The sequence below is a fragment of the Aedes aegypti genome, chromosome 3 (assembly GCF_002204515.2).
Source record: "Aedes aegypti strain LVP_AGWG chromosome 3, AaegL5.0 Primary Assembly, whole genome shotgun sequence".
NCBI classification, from domain to species: Eukaryota; Metazoa; Arthropoda; class Insecta; order Diptera; family Culicidae; genus Aedes; species Aedes aegypti.
The window spans coordinates 51614797-51638934 of NC_035109.1; the positions used below are offsets into that span (position 1 = coordinate 51614797).

General features: G+C 35.7%; 2 protein-coding genes across 5 annotated transcripts in view; both read right to left on the bottom strand.

Moving 5' to 3' along the window:
- LOC5574515 (phosphate carrier protein, mitochondrial) overlaps window positions 1-15418 on the bottom strand; it is a 38109-nt gene extending 22691 nt beyond the window's left edge. Inside the window, exon 1 of one of the 2 annotated variants that reach the window (XM_021852477.1) lies at window positions 15266-15418. The gene's annotated coding sequence lies outside the window, so the exon portion shown is untranslated. Of the gene's footprint in view, window positions 1-6218; window positions 6227-15265 lie in introns of those variants that run through there. The other variant, XM_021852478.1, reaches the window with a different exon arrangement.
- Window positions 15419-22231: 6813 nt separating this feature from the next.
- Window positions 22232-24138, bottom strand: part of LOC5573979 (sodium-independent sulfate anion transporter) — a 45628-nt gene continuing 43721 nt past the window's right edge. For all 3 annotated transcript variants that reach the window (XM_021854643.1, XM_001654947.2, XM_021854644.1), the window contains 2 exons: window positions 22756-23695; window positions 22232-22696 (listed from right to left, as the gene is read on the bottom strand). In XM_021854643.1, coding sequence (XP_021710335.1) covers window positions 22407-22696; window positions 22756-23695 — 1230 coding nt within the window. In that variant the 3' untranslated portion in view covers window positions 22232-22406. The remainder of the gene's footprint in view (window positions 22697-22755; window positions 23696-24138) is intronic.

Below are 24138 nucleotides of genomic sequence, written 5' to 3' on the forward strand. Positions count from 1 at the left end.
ACACGACCGCATGACGTTAACTACGCCAAGTGATTTTCTGCATTTGAATTTTAGTCGATTGTCATAGTTGCAGCCTTCCTTTAGTTCAAACTCTAACATAATATCGTAACGGTCGCAACATTATAGATTTTCAATTGACACCCAGTCGCAGTTTATTGCCGTAAGACGTAGTTAACGTCAAAAGAATAATGAGCGAAGAAGCAGAAATTGGTCTGCTTTTATAGTGTGCTTTCCCAACCCACGTGTTTGGTTGCGTAAGAAAGGGGTCGACATTTTCACAATTTTCGACAGTCTATCGTCAAAAATCAAAAGTTTTCTTAATTTGAGTAAAATGTTGTATAAATTCCCGACCGATTGGTGGGAAAATATTGAAAATCTACCTGTAAATGGCTGAATTATTAGTATTCAAAATCTTACATGATTTCGCGACGGTCGCAACATTTTAGATTTTCAATTGACACCCAGTATATTGCCATAAGACGTAGTTAACGTCAAAATGGTTCAAACGTCATTTAGCTCTTGGAACGGAATGCAGAATCAAAACAAAACAGTGAGAGAGGTAACCAGAAACACGTTTCTAAGGTGACTAGATGTTCAAATTAAATGGTTTGCATAAGGTACCGTTCAAATTAGCGGGGGTGCAAGGTATCTAAAATCGTTCTAAACACGTTTTGGGCAATGATTTATTTTTATTTGCAAAACTTTTGATTTTTGATTTTTATAAATTTTATTTTTGAACATCCGTATCCTTTTCCATTTTTTCTTGGAGCCTCTGATGTTTAGCAATAATAAAAATTCAAGTTCTTACGGTACTTTTAAAAATACAGTCAAACCTCCATGAGTCGATATTGAAGGGACCATCGACTCATGGAAACATCGAGTCGTGGAACAGCTATCCTTTAGAAATCATAGTAATAATGATTTCATGTTTTTTGTATGGTTCCATGAGTCGATATCGAGTAACGAAACATCAACTCATAGAGGTTTAACTGTATTAAATTTTTCAATTTTTTTTTCTGGATTTTTTTTATTTTCCGTGTAATTAACGGAAAAACAGGTTTTAAATTATTTTATACCACCAAGCTCTTCTTCTGTGATAGGTTGATCGTAGAAAAATATAAAAGGTACGATTTTTTATATTACACGTTAAATAAACCCCAGGTTAAAAATAATACAATTTTTAAAAATACAAAAAAAAAGTTTCAAAAGCCATAAAAAAAATTCTTATATGCGTGTTATGAGTCAAGGTTTAAACCAAAAATAAAAACCATTTTGATTTCCGAGCTGCGAAAAAATTCCAAAGTGTATCCCGTCTAAAGGCGGGGTTGGAACGTTCAAGCATCGCAATCATCGTCGTCATCAAAACTTCAGAGGCAGTTTTTCTGTTCAAAACTGAAAATTATTAGATGTTCACTGTGTTTTGGTTGAAAATAGAATACAGTGAACACATTTTCATGTAAAATTTCTTGCTTTTGAACGAAAAAACTGCTTTTTAAAATTCTCAAACTTCTCTCAGCCTGCTTCTTCCCTCCCCCTAGAGCGTTACGTAATTTGTGGACGGCGCCTAAGAAAATGTATTCAATATGTTCTACGCTAAACTTGTTGTATAGCTCTACTTTAACCTAGAACATCCACTTGAAATGCTAGAAAAAATCAGTTGTTAACTATCGACGAAAAAGTAAATATAAAAACATACCTTTAAAAAAATAACAAGTAAGAAAACAGCACAAGAGAGTAAAACATTTAAAGTTCAAAAATATTTTTCAATAATTAAAAAAAAATATAATCAACAATGAATGAGCTATCACAGGTTGGTCTAGTCGAGTGCTACTGGAGAACACATTTAAAAGCTTACCAACGCCCTATACTTTTCAATATAGTGGTGTAACTGAAAATGATTCTTGGGTATAAAGCGAGCTAGAGATCCCAGGAGTAATCCTTAAATAAGGTGTGACTCATTTAGAATTGGAACCTATAGGAATTGGAATAATTTAACAGAAATTAACACTGTTTTAACTCAAATTTTGCATTACATATAAGATTCGAACGAAAAATAATAATAAATATCCATCCCCTTTTGCAAAAAAATTGTCGGACTTTTCAAAATCTCTAAAAATCCTTAAATTCCGTCAACACTTGATCAAACAGCTTCATGGAACGGAATCTGATCACATTGCTCTAATTTTGTTCCCTATTTGCCTGCAGACATGGTATGATCGGAGGCTTCAATTTCCGAAGACAAATCCATAGCACGGCACTGCGACCAGCGCGAATTTTTTGGCCAAATCGCGGATATTTTGATTTGATTCAATGGTCCCGATCTGAGACGAGACTCGCGAAGACGGTCTTCTTTTTCTGTGATTGCTGAGTTTTTTTCTTATTCCACTTTGTGTTTATACCAATTATGCGCATGCTGTTCAAATCCACACATGAATCTCTCAGCAAAAAATGATTGAGTTTGCATCACATCGAATCATAAATAGCCGTTTGTGTGAAATTTCATGCCATCAAACGTAGCAGACATTAGAAATAATTGATCTTCTGCTAAGATTTATGAGCAACTTTGGAAAAAACTGCTCCGCCGACTGAGGTTTTTAATAACAGTTTACTTTGAACACAATACTTTTCGCTTTTTCAGCCATAAAAACGGTGGGCTGCATTTGACGTTTCGTGAGAGGGGAATCTGGGCTGCATATGACGTTGATATTTTTCCTCTTCGCGAGTCTCTCTCAGGATGGAACCATACTGAAATCAAAATTTCATGGTTACTATGATGGTCCCCTCAAACAGCATTCCAAGTTATTTCTGTTCCATTATTCGATAGTTCCATGAGTCGATGGTCCCTTCAGATATCGACTCATGGAGGTTTGACTGTATAACCATCAATTATTTTTCGGATTTAAAACAATCCAACTGTAGTTCAAACAGTAAAAACTCCATGAGTCGACGTTCCAAGACTAATGGATCATTAAAATAACCAAAACGACCGCTATGGAAAGCATAGATAGCGCCACCGTAGCCTTGTGTGTTTGACAGAACAGCAATGCTGTCACAATGTTAAATCCCATATACAGTGGAGCGGTTCCATTTGAATTCGAATGTCGGTTTACTTTTGTATTTTTTGATTTGGATGAAATTTTGCACATGCTTTCTTTATGCCCAAAAATGCCTTTTTGCATCATCGGCTCGCCATTTTGACTCTAACCTTACTTTTGAGAAGGGCCTAAGAAAAAAATCCTTAATAATTTTCAAAAAAATATAACTTAGAAACGGTTTGTCCGATCAGTTTGGTGCCTTCCGCAAAGTTTTAGGTTATTGTTGGGACTATCTGGAAAAAAAATACACTGTAAATTTTTTTTTGTAATTTTTTATACAGGTATGTTCCGTTTTTATCAACACAAAAAAATGTTTTTTTCTTATTTTTTTAAAATGCTTGTAATATAAACTCAAAACTTATTTGAAGCTATTTAAATGTTTTTCATTAGCCTCAGGGTTAAATTTTCGACGTTATGTTGGCGTTGATCACCTATGATACATGGTAGGTGTCAAATCATATACGATTCAATAAGATTTGATTCCTTCCTACTTGCTAATTAACTGAAGTTTTCAAATTTAGCATGGGCTGATGGACAAGATTGATGCATCTTTCAACATTCGAGAGTTTCTCTGGCCACGTCCTAGCAACCAGGCTTGACAGAACTCCTCTACGATGCAAAAATGAGGCGATTTTGATGTTTTATTGAGGATTTAAAATTCCACTCAACATTTTCAACACAGATCCTCAAACGATTCGAATGAGAGTGCAAAAAAGTATGAGATTTTTTTCTGGTTCTCTTTCTCTCTTGCTGCTAAGGTCACATTTACCCACACTTTGAAAGAACTCTTGAGTGTCCCGCCCGAACAAAACAGCACTCGCGGAGTTGTTATGGCACTTTTGTTATTGAATTTTGCTCTGTTCTGCATCTTCCTCGCTGATTTTTCGATGCCATTCTGCTTAGTATGTCTCACGGAAAAAGGTAACGGGAGCACGCTGCTCTAAAGTATGTTACTGAACTCTGATGATGTACAGGAGTATAATCAAGCCTGCTAGCATCGTCTGGAATTCGTGTTGCAGAGACCTCTCCTTATTCTTATATACATGGCATCATATAATTTTCTATGTCAATGTGATAGGCGTATATTAATGAGAATGAACTCAACAATATTTAAGCAATGGCATGGAACATTATCGAGCTCATTTTATTTTTGATAAGACTGTCGATCCCGTCATATTTTTTACATTATCTTCCATCTCTCAAACTCGATAACATTACACAGATTATAGCATTAGCCATTGATTAGGTCCTGTTTCAAGGGTAGGGGAAGAGGTCCAGCAAAACTAAACAATCTATTGAAATATTCGGAATCTTCATACAATAAGTTTGCATCAGGGAAGATAGAAAAGGGTTGATGGCTAACAGTTTGAGAAACTGTTGATACTGAATCGTCTCACGTCACGCACGTTTCCATCTCAAATCTGTTGAGATCTTGATTTTTGGGCGGACACGCACCTCTTCGTGGAGACCAAAAGTTTAATAAAGAGCTTATACCAACTACCTTACGCTTATTCATAAACCTTAGCAATTGAGATTCTAACCAAAAAGTTCTATTTTGGATATGCTTGTTCTGGAGTTTGTACGCTTTGTGTTCTTGATAAACGTATTCAACATCGTTTTACCAAACAATATAGTAGGATTTTTATTTAGGTTAGTGCTAGCCAATTCGTGATTCAACGGCAAACAGTAAAGGTGGCGCTGTTCTAGAATGTCGATTAGTGCATCCCAGTCGAAGTAGTGAAGAAAAATTGCCCTATCATTCTACAGAATAGTTTTTGACAATTAAAGTCACAGGACACCGTAAATATTCATTTAAGGTTGCAAAACTATCGCTACATATCCCCACATTTAATCACCAATCGGATGTGTGCAAAATGTACCTTAGCAAAATAAAAAAAAAATCTCTCAGTTGATAACTGCGGAAGTGTTTATAAGAACAGTAAGCTCAGAAAAAGGCTCTTCCTCAGTTGGGATGTAATGTCTGTATGGCATTACATCTCAACTGAGGAAAGGCTTTTTTTCAGATTACTGTTCTTATAAAAAGCAAAAGGATAAGCATGGATAGAAGAAAAAGAAATTAATTCGTGTTAAATCTTTCTTGAAAAAACACAATTATCAGCTTGACCCACTTCCTTGTAGTTATTTTTACAAATATGACGCATTATGTAAAGCACATTTATGTGATCATCGGTTTCATATTCCATGTTAAATACAATGAGATATTCATTGTATTTAACATGGAATATGAAACCGATGATCACATAAATGTGCTTTACATGCTTTACACCACCAACAAAACTTAAACTATTAAAGATCTATCGCATTAAATAATCATATTGATTGATTACAGACCCAATATCGTAAATAATATTATACGAATCAACAATCTTAATACCAACCACAGCTCCAAAACATCAATACTGTGCATTTATATGATGAAATTGTGTATTATCCTGGCAGAACTGCAATTTTGTTTTAAAATTTGTAAAATATTAGGTCTAAGAAAATTATTCCGTTTTTGTCACGGTTCCGTTTTTATCAACTGAAAATTGCCGATCGTGTTGATAAAAACGAAACATACCTGTTGGCGCGAAGAGAAATCTGGTTACCCTAGATGAGCGGAATGTTGTTTTGAAAGGAGCGAATGAAAAGATTGTATTGAAGAAAGATAGAGTCGAGTCAATGTTGCTCAATTTATATTCCGAAAAAATATATCAAAGTAGAAAGGTTTGAAACCAGATTAGAAGGCGTAAAGGAGCACTGATAATTGTAAGTGTGAAATACTGTTACATTATTGAAAATCATTAATAAAGATATTCTCAGTTCAAGCTGATCATCAAATTATATGCGTTTAGATCTGCTTTGAAGAACGGTGCATTCATTGTGGTTGAACCATCTCAACAAACTTGAAAATTATCATTTTTCAACCGCCAAACCGAGTGAACATGAAGAAATCAGCGGTGCCGAAATCAAAAACAGGTTGTAATCAACGAGCCCCTGACATAGATGCCTCAGAAAGTAGTTCTCTACCTACTCCGGATCATCATTCGGCAGCAATGATAAAGCTTCAGTTGGATTATTTACAACAAGAGCATTCAATCAAGCTAAAGGCAATATCCGAACGTGAAGCTGTGGAATTGTCTCTCGTACGGAAACGGTACTACCTACTGAGATCGCAGCTGACTATCGGTTCTAATGATGCAGATAAAGTTGGAGATGATTGTCCCGATACCGATAGTGTGAGTAGTGTGGACGATAGAAACGTACCAAACGCGTTTGAATACAATTCATCAATTCGTGATTCAATCACTCGAAAGTCAAATACCGCTCTAACGTCTGAACAAATTTGCGCTCGACAGGTTATGTCAGCAGATTTGCCTGTGTTTACGGGAGAGCCTCAAGATTGGCCAGTATTTTACAGTCAGTACAAGCATACTACAGCAGCTTGTGGGTTTAGTAATTCAGAAAACCTGGTGCGACTGCAAAGGTGTATAAAAGGTCAGGCTTTAGAGTACGTGCGAAGTCGCTTACTAGTACCCGAGCTTGTACCAAAGGTTATGGATACATTAGAAATGTTATATGGTCGACCATCTATATTGATTAATCATTTGATTAATAAAGCTCGGATGATTCCTCCACCGGAAGTAGAACGTTTGGAGACCATCATAGATTATGGGATGGCGATCCAAAATCTATTTGACCATCTGGTAGCAATGGATCAGACATTGCACTTGCGAAATCCAACCTTGTTGGGAGAATTGGAATCGAAGCTCCCAGGGGAAATGAAACTGGAATGGGCACGTTACAAAAGAGAACATGCTCCGTCGTCACTGGAAACGCTTCATGAGTTTATGAATGAGCGTGTTGAAGCAGCTTGTGAGCTTACCTTTAACGGGACAGCGAAACAAATTCCACCTTTAAGAGATCTGAGTCCTGGGCGTCAAATGGTACAACGTTCGCTTGTGATCGATCGCATTAAAAGTTGTTCAATTTGCAAGAGACAGGATCATTACATAGAAGATTGTGCCCAATTTAGATCTTATGATGTGAGCCGTCGTTGGAGGCTGGTAGGAGAACTAAATCTATGCAGATGTTGTCTAGATCGACACGCTACTAGAGTCTGTCGGAATGCGGATGAGTGTGGCGTAGATAGATGTAAGCTAATCCACCATCCATTACTACATCAAGCTAGGGTATGATAGGGATCCCAGATTTACGCGCTTGGATTGATAGATAGTAAAACTTAATGGAACATGAAGTGTTACGGGGGGGAGTGTTGGCGCGAAGAGAAATCTGGTTACCCTAGATGAGCGGAATGTTGTTTTGAAAGGAGCGAATGAAAAGATTGTATTGAAGAAAGATAGAGTCGAGTCAATGTTGCTCAATTTATATTCCGAAAAAATATATCAAAGTAGAAAGGTTTGAAACCAGATTAGAAGGCGTAAAGGAGCACTGATAATTGTAAGTGTGAAATACTGTTACATTATTGAAAATCATTAATAAAGATATTCTCAGTTCAAGCTGATCATCAAATTATATGCGTTTAGATCTGCTTTGAAGAACGGTGCATTCATTGTGGTTGAACCATCTCAACACCTGTATATCGAAAATAAAGCTTAAAAATCAATTTTCTCAAAAATCGTATTTTTGATTTTTTTTTTTTTTTTATATGTTAAAGTAGACAAAAAGTGAAGTCTTTTGCACAGTGGGTCAAGATGGAGAAATCATGGACAAAAAAGTTATGATTTTTTGAAAATAGGTGAATTTTTGAAAATGGTCATAATAAACTTTTTAAATATTTTTCAACTCGATTTTATGGAAGTACGCAAAATTTACAACAAAAAAGGTATACGGAAAAATCAGGCTAACTTTTACCATTTTAAAGATACAGCGATTTTAATACAAAATTATGATATAATTTTCAATTTTCGGTCATTATAATATAACTTAGAAACGGTTTGTCCGATCAGTTTGGAGTCTTCCGCAAAGTTTTAGGTTATTGTTGGAACTATCTGGAAAAAAAAAATACACTGTAAAAAAAATGTTGTAATGTTTTATATATCGAAAATAAAGCTTAAAAATCAATTTTCTTAAAAATCGTATTGTTGATTTTTTTTTACAGAGAAACCTCCATGAGTCGATATTGAAGGGACCATCGACTCATGGAAATATCGAGTCAGTAGTGATTGATAATTTTAATCATTGCGCTTATTATTGTTTTTCATAGATTGACTTATGAAATTTATACATGGAAATCTTTACCGAAATCATAAGTAAAACTTAAAAATTTCAACAATAATTGTTGTGGTGCCAAATCATAATTGTTCCTTAAGAAATTATTAAGTTTTTTTGCCTCAGTGTAGACAAAAAATTAAGTCTTTTGCACAGTGGGTCAAGATGGAGAAATCATGGACAAAAAAGTTATGATTTAAAAAAAAAAAGTTGAATTTGTTGAAAAATGTCATAATAAACTTTTCAAATGTTTCGGTAGCAATTAGCAAAATTTTTTCATATACCTTTTTCAAAAAGTTTATTTAGACCATATTGAAAAATCAACCTTTTTTTAAAAAATCATGACTTTTTTGTCCATGATTTCTCCATCATGACCCACTGTCCAAAAAACTTCATTTTTGTCTACTTTAACATATAAAAAAATTAAAAAAAAAATCAACAATACGATTTTTGAGAAAATTGATTTTTAAGCTTTATTTTCGATACATAAAAAATTACAACATTTTTTTTTACAGTGTATATTTTTTTCCAGATAGTCCCAACAATAACCTAAAACTTTGCGGAAGACTCCAAACTGATCGGACAAACCGTTTCTAAGTTATATTTTTTTGAAAATTATTAAGGATTTTTTTCTTAGGCCCTTCTCAAAAGTAAGGCTAGAGTCAAAATGGCGAGCCGATGATGCAAAAAGGCATTTTTGGGCATAAAGAAAGCATGTGCAAAATTTCATCTAAATCAAAAAATACAAAAGTAAACCGACATTCGAATTCAAATGGAACCGCTCAGCTTGTAAATTCGACCACTAGAGTTGATTATGAGGAGGCAATTATGGAGACTCAAGAGTTTTAGTATGAGGAATTCATGCAGCATCTCATTTCCCAAAATTAACAAAAATACATAAACTAATTCACAAAGAAATCATTAGACAACTCCATTAAAAAAATAAAACAAGAAATACCCTTGAAGGATTTTCCATGGGAAAGTTGTTGAAAGAATACCTGGCAGAATTATTCACATTATTCTGGGAGAAAGCTTTGGGAAATTCGGAAAATTTGATCAGTGATTGGAGGAATCCCTGAATAAGTTTTTGTAATCCGTGGAAAAATCTCTGGACGAATATGTTTTTAGGAATTTCTTCGCGAAATCATCGGAAGAACCCTTCGAGAACGTTCTTAAGAAATTCCTGGTAGAATCAATGAGGGATTTTTTTCTATCTTTAATGAAACTCAAGTGGTATGTGGTTCTTCGGTAAATCGTTTGAGAAAGTCCTGAAAAAACTTATAATGCTGAGAATTGGAGATATTTTGAGAGGATCGTTTTTCAGGTTTTAAAACGAATACCTGCACGATTTTTGTTTTGAATAGTTCCTAAAGCATACCACGAAAAATTACTGATTTCTTCTAAAAAAGACAGAATTCATGAAAAATTGATGGAATATTATATGAAAGAATCTTTAGACAAATTCGTGCAGGGAGTCCGAAAACATTTTGAAAGTATCGTAGACATAACTACTTGAATAATTCATAGTAGAATCTCCTTAAAATCCTGGAGAAATTACTTGCTTGAAGCTTAAAGCTAGGTATGCTGTTCCGCTCAAGTAAAAATTTATGCGAAAAAATTGGTCAGGAAAATTTCTACAGTGAGCTCCATTTAAATTGACATTTCTTTTCAACTGCGTACTGCGAAAAATATTTTTCTTGAGCATTTCTTGCAAGAAATTTCCCACGAATTGAGATAGGGGATTACTTTTCTGTTCTGTTCTTCCCTTAATTCCTTAAAAACATATCCTTGACATATTCTCGACAATTTTTATTGGATAATCCCAAGTGGAAATTCAGGAAAAATCCTTGGAGTAATGTTTGAATCTTTTGTTGCTGGAACTCCAGAAGAATTGAAGTTTTTTATTATAAATGTGATAGAAATACTCAAGGAATGCTTAAGACGGGCATCCGTTAGGTCAACACTTATCAAATCTTTGTAGGAACTCTGGGAGGAATCTCTGAAATTATGAAATATGAAGAAGAATTATGTTCTTCATACAAATAAAAATACACCAATGGAAAAATATTGGATTTATCATTGAGCCTAGCTATATACTGCCCATAAACGCATAATTGTCCCATGTGAATAGGAAATCCAGCAAACATGGGACTGACATGCATTTATGGGCAGTACAGGTATGTTCCGTTTTTATCAACACGATCGGCAATTTTCAGTTGATAAAAACGGAACCGTGATAAAAACGGAATAATATTCTTAGACAAAATATTTTACAAATTTAAAAAGAAAATTTCAGTTCTGTCAGGATAATATACAATTTGATCAAATTAACAGTATTGATGTTTGAGAGCTGTGAAGAGCATTTAGTTTGTTCATTCTTCTAGGTTCGTATTGAAGGTTGATTGCATACTCCTACCAATCAATATGATTTTGTAATATGTCTTTAATAGTTTTAGTTTCCTTGGTTTGAATTTCAATAAAAGTAACAAAGAATATTAAAACGATATTCACATAAATGTCCTTTTCATCATATTTGTAAAAATGGCTACAAGGAAGTGAGTCAAGCTGATAATTGTTTCTTTCTTCAAGAAATGCAAGAAATGCATTTAACAAGAAACAACATCTTTTTTCACTATTCATCCTCATCCTTCTGCTTCTTCTTCTTCTCCTTCTCCTGCCAAGAAAACATTGTTTGCAAACTGTAATGAATGTTTACGGTTTCCTGTACTTTGAATTGCCGAAATTTTATCAGTAAAAAAATGGTGAGGATCTTTCTGCTAAAGTTATTTCTACCAAATTCGACAGGGATGCACTTACCGCCTATCTACAACAGCGTCACCATCGCCTTTTAGCTTTACGTTAAATCACGAACAGACTGGCAATAAACTAACCTGAAGTTCTACTTTTTCGTTTGGTAAAAATAATATTAAATACCAGTGATGCCGTCACTTGCCATCAAGTAGGCTGCTGAAAAATGGCATACAATCTTCCATACAAAATGGCATATTAGTTTTCAGTTGTTTTTCCAGTTATTCCAGAGAATTTTCCAAATCGTTTCCTTCACTGAAACACGTCGGAACACTTGACGAATGCAACAGTGAAATAATCATGTAAATCTATTAGCCCGTTAAGCCATTTCGTGACAACACTATTCTATTTTTATTTATACAGAAGTTCATATCAAAAAACAAAAGTGTGCAAACTCTAGAACAATCATCACCAAATTCGATTTTTTTGGTAAAAAAACTCTTTTGTAAAATTTTATGAATAAGCGTATGGTTGTTGGTATAAGACTCATAGCCCCTCTACCGGCAGCTTGATTTTTTTCCGCCAAAAAAAATTTTGTTTCTTGATATTTTTGCACAATTTTTCACAAGATCTTAAAAAACTCTTCTAGTTGTGTGGTGCAAAAATATCGAGAAACAAAAAAGTTATCGCGATTTGCATATTTTTTAACGGTAAAACATGAAGCTGCCAGTAGAGGGGTTAATTAACCTTTAAGTCTTCATGTGGGGATGGGGGTTCATGTCTGCTCAAATCAAGATTTGGGATGTCAAAGTGCGTGACGTGGGAACGTCCAGTATCAACAGTTTATCAAATTGTCAGCTCTTCACCCTATTCCTGGATGCAAACTTATTGTATGGAGACTCCAAAATTTTCTATAGATGGCTTAGTTTTGCTGGACCTTTTCCTCTACCCCTTGGAATAGGATCTAATCAATGGCTGCTTGCTAAAATTTGTGCAATGCTATCGATTTGAGAGATAGAAGATAATGTCCAAAATATGTCAGGATAAATAAAATAAACTCGATCATGTCTTTTGCGGTTGCCCAAATCATTCTTAAGTTCATCTCCAAGTGCATCCCTTATAAAAAAGAACTGAACATATATGGGATCGTCCATCAATCACGTGAAGGGTTTTGGGGGTAAGAGGGTTTGAGATATCTTACGTGCCATACAAATTATTTTTTATTTTCATACAAAAAAATCATACCGTAGAGGGAAGGGGTCGAAAAGCCGCCAGAATTATCTTACGTAATCAATGGACAGCTCCTATGTTTAACAAATTTACATAGAAAATTTTTGATGCCATGTTGTGCAAGAGAAAGAGAGACCTTTTCTCTGCAACTCTCTTAAGTACGTAATCAACTAATCACAAATTCCAGTTGTTGCTAGGACGTGGCCAGAGCAACTTTCGATTGTTGAATGATGAATCAATCTTGTCGAACAGACCTTGCTAAGTTTGAAAACTCCATTTGATTAGTGGATAAGAAGGAGTCAAAACTTTTTGAATCGTATTTAAGTTGACACCTATCATGAATCGTAGATGCTCAACATTAGGGGCGATCCATTAATTACGTAAGACAATTTTCGGGGTTTTTCAGCCCCCACCCCCTTCCCCCATGGTAAAAACTTTTGTATGAAAATTAAAAATAAATTGTATGGCACGTAAGAAATCTCAAACCCCCCCTCCCCCATAAACCCTTACATAATTAATGGACAGCCCCTTAACATAATGTCAAATATTCAACTCTGAGGCTATTGAAAAGCATTGAAATTGCTTCAAAATAAGTATTTAGTTTATATTATAAACATTTTGAAAACTAAAAAAAAAATTGTGTGTTGATAAAAACGGAATAATTTGTTGACGAAATCGGAACGTGACAAAATCGGAGCGTGACAAAATCGGAACGTGATAAAAACGGAACATACCTGTATATGATTGTATTAGTGATAGTAAAAGCTTGTGATGTTCTAATTGGTTTTATGCCCCAGTAAATTGGAGCAAAAATGTCAAAATTGAAAAAGCAGTTTTCTTGAATTTATTCGACAAATTAAAAACAAGTAAAAACACACAGCTTTTTTATTTCGCAATTTTTCTAACACGATATCTATTTAAAAAAAAACCTTTTTATTCGCTGAAACTACTTCTCGATTGAGACAAAAATGAGGAAAATTTGAAACAGAAAAATGTTTGCTAGAAACATATGCAGATATCGAGTTAGAGAACCATAGTAAAAATTGGCTTTCATGGCTAACTCGATGGTTCCTTGAACCGCATTTGCACTGATATTGTGTTCTATAGCTCGATGGTCCCTTCAATATCGATTTATCGATAGCTGACTGTATGTCTTTTCAAGCATTTTGTTATCAATTGGTCAACTATGTTCCAAAACGCTATGAACGAAAAAACTTATTGTTTGCTAACATCATAAAAAAATTACAGTAATACACTATTTTATTGGTTTGTATTTTCAGATGTCGGTATGTTCTATAACACGATGGCCCCTCAAATATCTATGGAGAGTTTACAGTATGGATAGAATTTCTCGTTCTGATTTAAGGTAATTCCTTCAGAAGCTTGGAATCACTAACTATCCTCTTTTTAAATTTCAAGCTTAGGAACTTCTTTAACGATTCCAAGGCTAAAGAGCAACGCATCCGATTGATAAGATAACGAACTCTACCGACAGACAGATACGTAGTAGGCACTTCCAGCTCAAGTCAACTCAAAGCCAGTGACCAAAAGTGATGATTATGTAAAGGCGAAAAACCGTTCCAGACTGAAAAATGAGCACGGGATGCTTGGATCGTAGCAAAAAAGTTGAGCCTACGAATGGGGATGTATTGTGCTAGAGAAGGCCAACCATAATATGGCATAATAATTAGTAAAGGGGGCCGGTGCCATTAGTGGACTACCTAAGCTTTAAAAAATCATAACAAAATAACGAAAAGCCTTAACAGAGATCTTTTGGCGTCAACAGAAAGATTTCTACTATATGGGAAAAATATAAAAAGAGTGATAAAACTATTTTTTTAACATAAAATCGCTTGAGCCACTATTGGTACACGTGTTCCAGTAGTTGCGCTAGTGCTCCAGTAGTAGACGTTCGGGAATGATACAAGGAATTTTGAACAAAATGGTAAAATTTTACATGGGTTTTACATTTTTCCCTCGAAACAGCAATTAATATCTTTCGAATGAAGCATAAAGATCATCTCTGGGACTTTTCTTCATTTTTATACATCCATTTTAAAAACTGCTTCCATCCGTTGATCCACTACTGGAACACGACGGCGACTATTGGTGCAAGGGAGCAATTTTTTTGCGTTAATTTAATTATTTATATGACTTTTTGATAGAATAAAAAGCTGAAATTTGGCAAATCGGCTAAACTAGAGGCGATCTATCCACCAAAAATAACACATGTCCTTTTTATCGAAAAATGTACGATTTATTCCATAGTCCAATCTACTGGTACATTACAACCATTGGTACCGGCACCCTACTAATTGAATTACGAATGTGAAGAGTTAGGTATTCTGTTCGATAGTCAAAACTCAGATGCATGCGCTGCACATCTGTTCTACCACGTGGCTTTATGTACAACGACGAAGAACGGTACATAAGACCGATCGGCGACATAGAAAAACATGACTGCAGTATCGATTTTTGCTGGAACAGAATTTGTTGTTATATAACGGAACAGAATTTGGCAAGGCCACCCGGCGATAACCGGTTGTACCCAACCATACAGATGAAGCTTTGCGTGAAAATGGTAATTAGCCAATTTATTCCATGGAACCTTCCAGTGGTTCCTCCTCCATTGCGTTAGTGAATGAAACATGATCCTCGTTCCATACCCAGGAAATTATCCAATTTTACCAGTGTTTAATGAAATAATCACACTTTCAATTCGATATTTTTTGTCGAAAACATAAATCCAATCAACTAGGCCATCATTATCCTGTGAAGTAGCTTTCCACCCAGCGTAACACGTTGCAAAGTGCGCGCTCTTCTAGAAAGATGTTTCACGTCGCTCGATGAACTTCCGCAACCAAATCCATGTTTTATCACTTGTATCACCACAAAACTACCGTTATCCTGCGCAATTGCACCGAAATAATTGAAACACTGCACAAATTTCCAAAATTTACCTGAAGCTGTGTGAAAACGACTACGGGCTCGAACGTACTGCGGGCGTAAAAGACTCGCTTTCGGACTTTACGCCGCTGATTCAGGATTCCAGTTCCAGCCACCTGCACAACCAACACAACGATGCGACAAAAATGTGCGGATTTCCAACGATGTGTTGGTGTTGTGCGACACTGGAAAGTAGCTCTGCAGAAAAAATGGGGGACTGGAATGGGAACTGGAAGGCACTCAGCAGAGCTGTCAAAAAATGACAATCTCATTTTTCTCCAAATCGAGGGGTCACTGAGTAGTTTGATTTACACAGTAAAAAATGTATTAAATACAAATTTTGCAATTAATGTAAGGTATCGCGGGGCAAGTGGGTATATGGGGTAAGTGAAAATAATTGGTATATTTTATTGAATATGTGAATTAACGTTTTAAACTCATGCGTAAAGCTAAGTATGCTGTTTCGCTCAAGAAAAGTAAAGAAATTTCTTGACTGAATGGGTCAAGAAATTTCCTACAGAGAGCCCCCTTCGAAATGACATTTCTTCCCAACTGCGTACTGCGATCAGAAAAATGTGATTTTCTGGACAATTTCTGGGAAGAAATTTTATACACATAAAGATAGGCGATTCCTTTACTTGTTAGTAGCAAATCAGCCTTAAACCTTTGAGGCCATTGAAAACATTACAATAGGTAAGAGATTCCTGAGATTTTTCAGCCATAATTGCATAATACTCCACTGCACTGTGACGTCACGCATCAATTTTGACAGGTACTGGTCCTGTTGTTTACAGTTTGGACTTAGCACTTTATTCGAATCATTCTTAATTTCGTGAAAGTTTGCTGCGAGGAGAGGTTAAATCCACTGCAGATACCCACGGATCGTATTATTATATCTTCCTACCGTGGAAAATCGTCATCTTCAGCATGCTGGTGATAGAAATGTGAAGATGAAAAAATTATGGAAAAAACTACTAAGTCCGAAACGTAAACAACAGCACCAGCAGCTGTCAAATAAGTGAGGTTAGGCTCGTCATATGCAGCGCTCTATAGAGCGAAAGATTGTTAACCTGTCAACTATCACTCCGTAACAAGTTGCCGACATGCAATCTCATTTTAATATTTTCAGCGGAAAAAAGTTGCGGAAAATAATTTTCTGTACCACTTTTACCCTCTGACAGTTTTAAACTGCAATAAAAAAAAGTTTGAGAAATAATTCGACATAGACCTACAGTGGTCCAATTTCATATTCGTACAGGATACTGTTTTCACATCAAGTTAGTAAAAAACTATTAAATGACGTATTGAGTTTAAAATACTTTATCCAAATTGAAGACCTGTTACCTGTCATATATTATTTGCCAATCACATAATGGTCCGTATGAATAAAATGTAGTAAAGTTGAGTTTACTACATTCTCGGTAGTAAACGCTATATGTGGAACACGAGTGGAACATGTTTGTGTCATTTTCCTTTCTACACCTTTCGAACATACTACAAACAACGCATTGCTATGAATAAAGGTAGCATTTACTACAAAGCTACTGGTAGTTAGCTTCAGAGGTTGCTACACATGCTTTGAGATTGCGGAATTGAATGGAATAATTTACTTTTGAGTAAAAATCATGGGAAAACAATATGAGTTTTGATATTTCGGATGGTATTTGAGTTTTGCTTAGGAATTCTGAGGTTACCAAAACATTCGCCCCGCCAATGCTGAGATTCCGGTAAGATTACCGGCAGTAGCAATTTGTAATAACCGTGTGAATTCTGGCATTACGATAATTATGTTATTTTCTAGGAATTTTAGGATGTCGGTGGGAATTCAGATATGGGGCTGTCCATTAATTATGTAAGGGTTTATGGGGGGAGGGGGGGGGTTTGAGATTTCTTACGCGCCATACAATTTATTTTTAATTTTCATACAAAAAATCTTACCATGGGGGGAGGGGGGGTTGAAAAACCCCGAAAATTGTCTTACGTAATTAATGGATCGCCCCTATTTATAATGTAATTCTGAATTTTACGTGTACATTTTGACATCTCAGATTTCCTTTTGAATTCCGGAATTCCTGTAGGAGATTCCGATAGGGATGTCGGATTTTTTATGATAATTCTAGAAGTTTAAATACCATTCTAGGAATATTGCGGAAATATTAGGAATCTGGTAAAAACTCTAGAATTGGGGTGAGAATGGGATTCCGAATATTAATCTCTTGGAATGTCGGTAAATATTTTATAGATTTCAATGTTTTTTTTTTTTGTGAAATCGATAAGAATTTTAATAATTTCAAAGGGAACCCTGGTGTTTTAGGGGAGATCCTCATTGAATTTTAAAGACTACCAATGGAATCACTACAATTCCCATAAAAATCTCGACATTCTAAGTTCTAGACATTCCAAGGATACTATCAGAAACCCCACCAAAATAACGAGAATATCACAGAAATACTTAGAATTTCCGGAATTCAACATGCTGTTAAGAAAACACACGGGGAGCATCAAAATTCTACCGCAATTTCACCAGAATCTCTACTGGTGCTAGAAAATATGTGGTTCCAAATTTGATAGCTGTAATCTCAAGATCTCTTCATAAATGTTAAGCTAGTATTTAAAAAATCATCAATCACTGGCGTTGGCGAATGCCGCAAACCACCCAGAAAATTCTTTGATGTACCATCATCATAAAATCATAGACATAAAGAGAATACCAGACTAATCGCAAAATTACACTACAAATCTTGTCAAATAACAGCACCTTCATGATTTGTGCAAATTGTCGCGTAATCGATTAGATTCCATGCATTTTCTTCATATGTATGATTGTATTAATTTTAAGCGTCACTCTGAATAGATTGTTCTTTACGTGCAGAATCACTCTGCACTCTGAATGGAAATTTCTTAACGTGCAGCTTCAGTCACTGCTCATAGACCAATCTAGTTGCCTGCGTAGTAGTGCAATGTTGACAAATTTTTTTTTGTTTGCTGTGAGAACTGTCACAACATTGCTTTTGTTTGCTGTGAGAATCCAAATATAAACAGAATTGCTGCAAAACAACCGCTTCCTCGTTGGACTGCCGTTGACCGAAAGCTCAATTACGTCAAACAAACATCGATACGTTTTCATTCTGAGGAAATCGACTTGTGTAAGATTGATTGTGCGTTGGTATTCGTGGCAGTTTGCTTGGGGACCTCTATTAGCCTGGGACACGATTATATGAAAAATTTAGATTCTCGCTCCAGTCCACTTTTTGGATTGCATTTAGGTCCCATAACAACTGTGCAAAATTTCAGCTCGATCGGAGAAACTATGTTTTAGCGCCAGCCGTTCAAAGTTTGTATGGGATTTACTATGGGAAAACTTACTTTTGCAAAGAAAAATCGCCAGAGGTCGCCCATTGACCTCTATAAAAATTCTGAACACAGATCTCGATAGGTATTTCTATGATGAACAACATTGCCGAAGACCGCAAAGCAATCCGATGCTTGTTAAAAAAGTTATTAAGCATAAACGATCCGGAAATTTTGCCCGATTTTGTTATTATTGTTATTCCTTCACGTGGTAATCAACGTCGCCTTGTCAATAGGTTTTCATTGAATAACTTTTTTCACAAGTGTCGGATTGTTTCGCGGTCTTCGGCAATATTCTTCATCGTAAAAATACCTATCCAGGTATGTGTTCAGAATTTTTATAGAGGTCAATGGGCGACCTCTGGCGATTTTTGTTTGCAAAAGTAAGTTTTTCCATAGAAAATCCCATACAAACTTTGAACGGCTGGCGCTAAAATATAGTTTCTCCGATCGAGCTGAAATTTTGCACAGTTGGTGTGGGACCTAAACGCAATCCAAAAAGTGCACTGGAGCGAGAATCTAAATTTTGTCCCACACTACTGCTCATGTTCGAAAGTAAAAGTACTACATGTTCGAAAAGTTTTTTATTCATACCAAAAGTGTAGTAAACTTTGTGGATTTTGTTTTTGAGTAGATGCTACATGTAGTAAAGTTCAACGATTTTTGTTCATACGACCCAATGTTTCCATTTACATTAATCTTTGGATTAATGGAAAAGTATTGAATTTATGTCTAAAATTCACCCAATTCCATATTCGTACACCTACAAAAATTCAAACGTACAACATTCGAAACTAAATTTAGCAGCTCTGTTTGATTGCTTAAGTGCTTTATTATGATTTTCAGATGTATTGAAGTACACTCGCACAATTTATTAGCGGACGTATATGAAATGTAGGTTAAATTATGAGAAATGCCAGTTTTCCAATGTTTTTTGCTAAAAAGTTCCAATAATTCGAACTGTAACGTTCATTTTGGTCATTGAATCCAATGTATTAATTATATTCGTGAGCTCTGATAGAAATTTAGTTGAAATATATACAGTTTACAGAAATCATAAACAGTTTTTATCCCTTTTGAGTTCAGAAAATTGTTGTGCCATAACTTCAAAACTCTTCTAAAATGATATTTTTAATCAATGTGAACCAAATTTTCGTTCTAAACAACAGGTAAAGGTTCATTTTGAACATGTTTGTAAAAAGAATTTGAACTACGAATTTTGTTTTACAATAAAGTACCCTTTCGGTATGGTATCGCAATATCAATTATCTTTGAATTAATCATCAAATTATATTCAAAATAGCACCCTATTTTGCAATTTATTGATTTCATAAGAATAATACAAAATAACTAGAATGATCAGAGAGCATTGATATACTTTTTTCTATAATATATCCTGTTGTTTTCATCATTTTAAAAAACGTTTGTGTGACGGCAATAATATTTATTCCATAAATCTCTATAACAATGTTTGGTAGTAAAATGTAAATTAAAAATAATAAATACGCAATGTTTTGATAAGAACATTAACTATGGATTATGTATATCCATTTAAGAGTCAAACCACAGACAAACAGACGTAATACTTAGAACACAGACAAACAGACGTAATACTTAGAACAATTCTCGATCAAAATCATAGTCACGAGGGCATGTACGCCCAATGCTAAAATTGGTGTGTTTGGCCGACAGGCTAACAGATGGCGGTAGTGTGTAAACGTCAAACACGAACAAAAGCGATGCGAACGCTGCGGGTGGCGGATTGGCCACCAACCATATTTTTCAATCGACCGTTAAAAAAGTGGTCGATGGACAACGATGAGAGTGTGACGTCTGTTTGTCTGTGCTTAGAACAATTCTCGATCAAAATCATAGTCACGAGGGCATGTACGCCCAATGCTAAAATTGGTGTGTTTGGCCGACAGGCTAACAGATGGCGGTAGTGTGTAAACGTCAAACACGAACAAAAGCGATGCGAACGCTGCGGGTGGCGGATTGGCCACCAACCATATTTTTCAATCGACCGTTAAAAAAGTGGTCGATGGACAACGATGAGAGTGTGACGTCTGTTTGTCTGTGGTCAAACTGAGAGAAATTCATTAAAATTTTTGGGTTTGGATTTGTTATAAATGTTATATTGCCTAAGATCCAAAAGTATAACTAAATTGAAACACCATCAATTTTTTAATCACGTGGGGGAAATGAAAAGTTTCTCTTTTGAGATTGAATTTGTCTTTTCTCTTTAGGTAGCTATAAGTATACAAGGTTCACAATTATCATAGAACAACAGAACGTGCTGATGATTCAAGAAACACTATAAGGTACCGTGGGGCAAGTGGGTAATGGATTTCGCATAGTTGGGATTCCTCAAATTCTAGAGACCTTAAATTAAAACAAAAGGAGTCGTGTATATTTTTTAGCTTGACTCCTATTAAATATAAGCAGTATACTGAAATCGATTTTTATGTAAAATTAAAGAAAAAAGCACAGAAAAAGTTTTTGAAAAACGTCTCCTTACTTTTCACTTGCCCCACAGGTAGGGCAAGTGAAAAGTTTATCGTTTTGAACAAAAAATTCGAAAACTAACAGTTACATTCACGATTTCTATTACCTTTAACATCTATTAAGGCGTCCCAATGAACAATAACATAAGTAACATGTAAACAAAGAAAATTTTATTCTTGTAAATTGAATTTTTGAATTTTTTTTCTGTTCAGTTATGTTTGTTGAAATGATTCGACAACATTATAACTGAAACATTCCCAATGTTAGTTCTTACATCATGGGACAGCAATTGCATTTCTGCTCTGTAGAATTTTCAAGCTGAAAAGACATGAAAACTCCACATTGGCGACGAGCGTTCCTGCATGTTGCAGTAGTGAATTGAAAATTAAGATGGACACAATAGGATCCTAAAGCCCTGTCTCAATTTTAGTGCCAAACGCTTAAGTTTAAGTCAAAACACATGTTTACTCAATGTTCTAATATTTTCAGTTGGTTTAAGTCCAAAAAACATTTTTTTATGTTTTTTTAGAACTTGTCACACCCTTTGGCTTAAACTCAAATTTTTGGTGTATTTTGTTTTCCGTGTCCCTTCCAGAATGTCAGATATGAACAACCCCAGTGTTAAAACTAAAACCCCTGTGGTGTTTTTGTCGACTAAGCGAATGTCAAACATGATCAGAAGTGTCAAAGTTCATTTATGGACCCAATTTTTAAACTAAAATTTAAACATGATTTAGCAGTTATTTGAACGGGAAAAATTGCTAAAATAGTAACAGTAACATGCTCTTTCTTGTTATTAAAATTATTAAATAAAAACAAGATTTCATTAAACATTTTAGGACCCAAATTATCTGCTTTAAGTTTATCTTCTGCCTGTTTTCTGTTTAGTTTATGTATACCGTAATCTATGTTATTTGTCCGTTTTCTGTTTGACTTCTGTCCAATTTCTGTCTGAATCTGTTTCTTTTTTGCCTGTTTTGTGTATGTTGGGAAGACAAACTAGGGTAAACACGGTAATTAATAAATTAAGCGCGAAATGTGGGCATGATCTAAGCATCTAAGCAAGGAATCCATTGGAAAAGTGAAACCATGCGTTTCGGATTTAAACGGAATTACTCTTATAATATCAGTGGACATTTTTAAAAGTTTATTAGGAAAAATATATATACAAACATTAAAACATAACACAGGAACATTATACAATCCCAGGAGATACTTTGTAGAGAGAACACTTTTCAGTTCTATACAGATTGGTTCAATCGTAAATTTACTTATACTATAGTACACGCATCAATAAGATCAGTACGATTCTTCTTCAATAGTAACGGGTACTTTTTGATGTTCTGCCGTTGGAGACAACAGCGGGGACACCACTTCGCGCAGCTCTGCTCTCTTACCTTCGTTGCACAGTTCTTGCAGAACACTTTCCAACTCTTCTTCGTTATTCGCCTCCAGAAGTGTACTCTTGAGCGTTTCCTTCAACATCTTGCGGACTTCAACGGATGCTCCCAGTACCACTAGAGGTACCTTCTTGGTATCGAGCTCTTTCCGGAGAGCACCGAGGCCGGTGGCAGCCGTGTAGTCGAATTCTAAAAATATTTGAACATTATTAGATGATTCACCCATGATCATCTCTGCACGATCATACCATGAACAATTCGGCAATCCAAAACTATCGGTATGTTGCCATGCTTTTTGATAGCTTTAGAGATCACGTTTCTAACCCATTCCACTGCTGGGAAATAGAGAAGGCTGTGGCGTGGTCGGATTATAATGTACTGCACTTCGGTAGATGTAGATGTAACGTCCACCGTCAATACAGGTCGCGCAGTGCGATATACAACGAATGCCAGATCAGCTAAAACCCCGGCCAGCAAGCCAAGTTCAACTCCAACGACCAAACTGAGCACGAAGGTTACTGCTCCTGGAATCAGCTCTCGCTTATTGCACCGCCATAGTGGACGAATGACTTCGTATTCGATCATGAAGATAACCGCAGATATGATCACCGCACTCAACGCAGCTTTCGGTATGTATTGGAAGTATGGAGTGAGCAAGCCCAACGCCAATAGCACCAAAGTTCCGGTGTAGATACCCCCGATCGGAGTCTTGACCCCACTAGCATGATTTACGGCACTTCTGGAGAACGATCCCGTCACCGGAATAGAACTGAAGAATGAACCAAACACGTTACTCAGGGAAAGTGCCACCAGTTCCTTGGTCGGATTGATCCCGCTGCCTCCGAAAGCCTTGGAAATGGCCACATTTCCCAACACGGCGATGACCGGTACCAGGGCTATGTTCACTCCCAATTCGGAGACCATGTCTTTGAAGTTCAGATCAACTAGCGTACTGTTCGGGCCAGCAATCTGCGTCGAAAACGGAGGCAGATGGAACCCGGGAATGCCACTCTTGACCGTACCGGTCAAAATGAACGGCCGTTGCCCATTCTGGTCGAAGTAGAACGCAATGGAACTGGTGACCAGCACCAGAAGAGCGTTTCGAGCCGTAGCTATGACCCAGAATGTAATACCCAGAACTTTGCGTCCTTTGCTGGCATCCTGAGGAGTTTTTACGTCCTTGAGTTTCTGAAATGGATTTAATGTATGAAAATATTGTAGTAATCAGATTATACAGGGAAATTTACGTATTCTCGGTAGTTTAACGCTATGCCGCACTTCTCTTACAATAACCCCTGACACACGAAGACATTTTTTTTTTCAGATTCTTTATTAGTATCTTTATAAACATTACATTCATTTCTTATATCTAGGTGTTCTGTGTTAGAAAACACTATCATCCTAATTTGGTAAAACTAAATCAGGCATTTTTTAACATTTTGTTAACAACATATTTCAATTGCCGTAGCAGTTCAGAATTTTCAGAGGTGAGTTGATTTCGCCAATTTATAAGAAAAAAAAAACACAAAGATTAATTGTTTATACATTTGTACATTTACATTGCTAGCTAGTAGTTTCAGATCGACAGAATTGTCGAAAAGTTTCAACAAAGCTGCAACTTTCCATGGGAA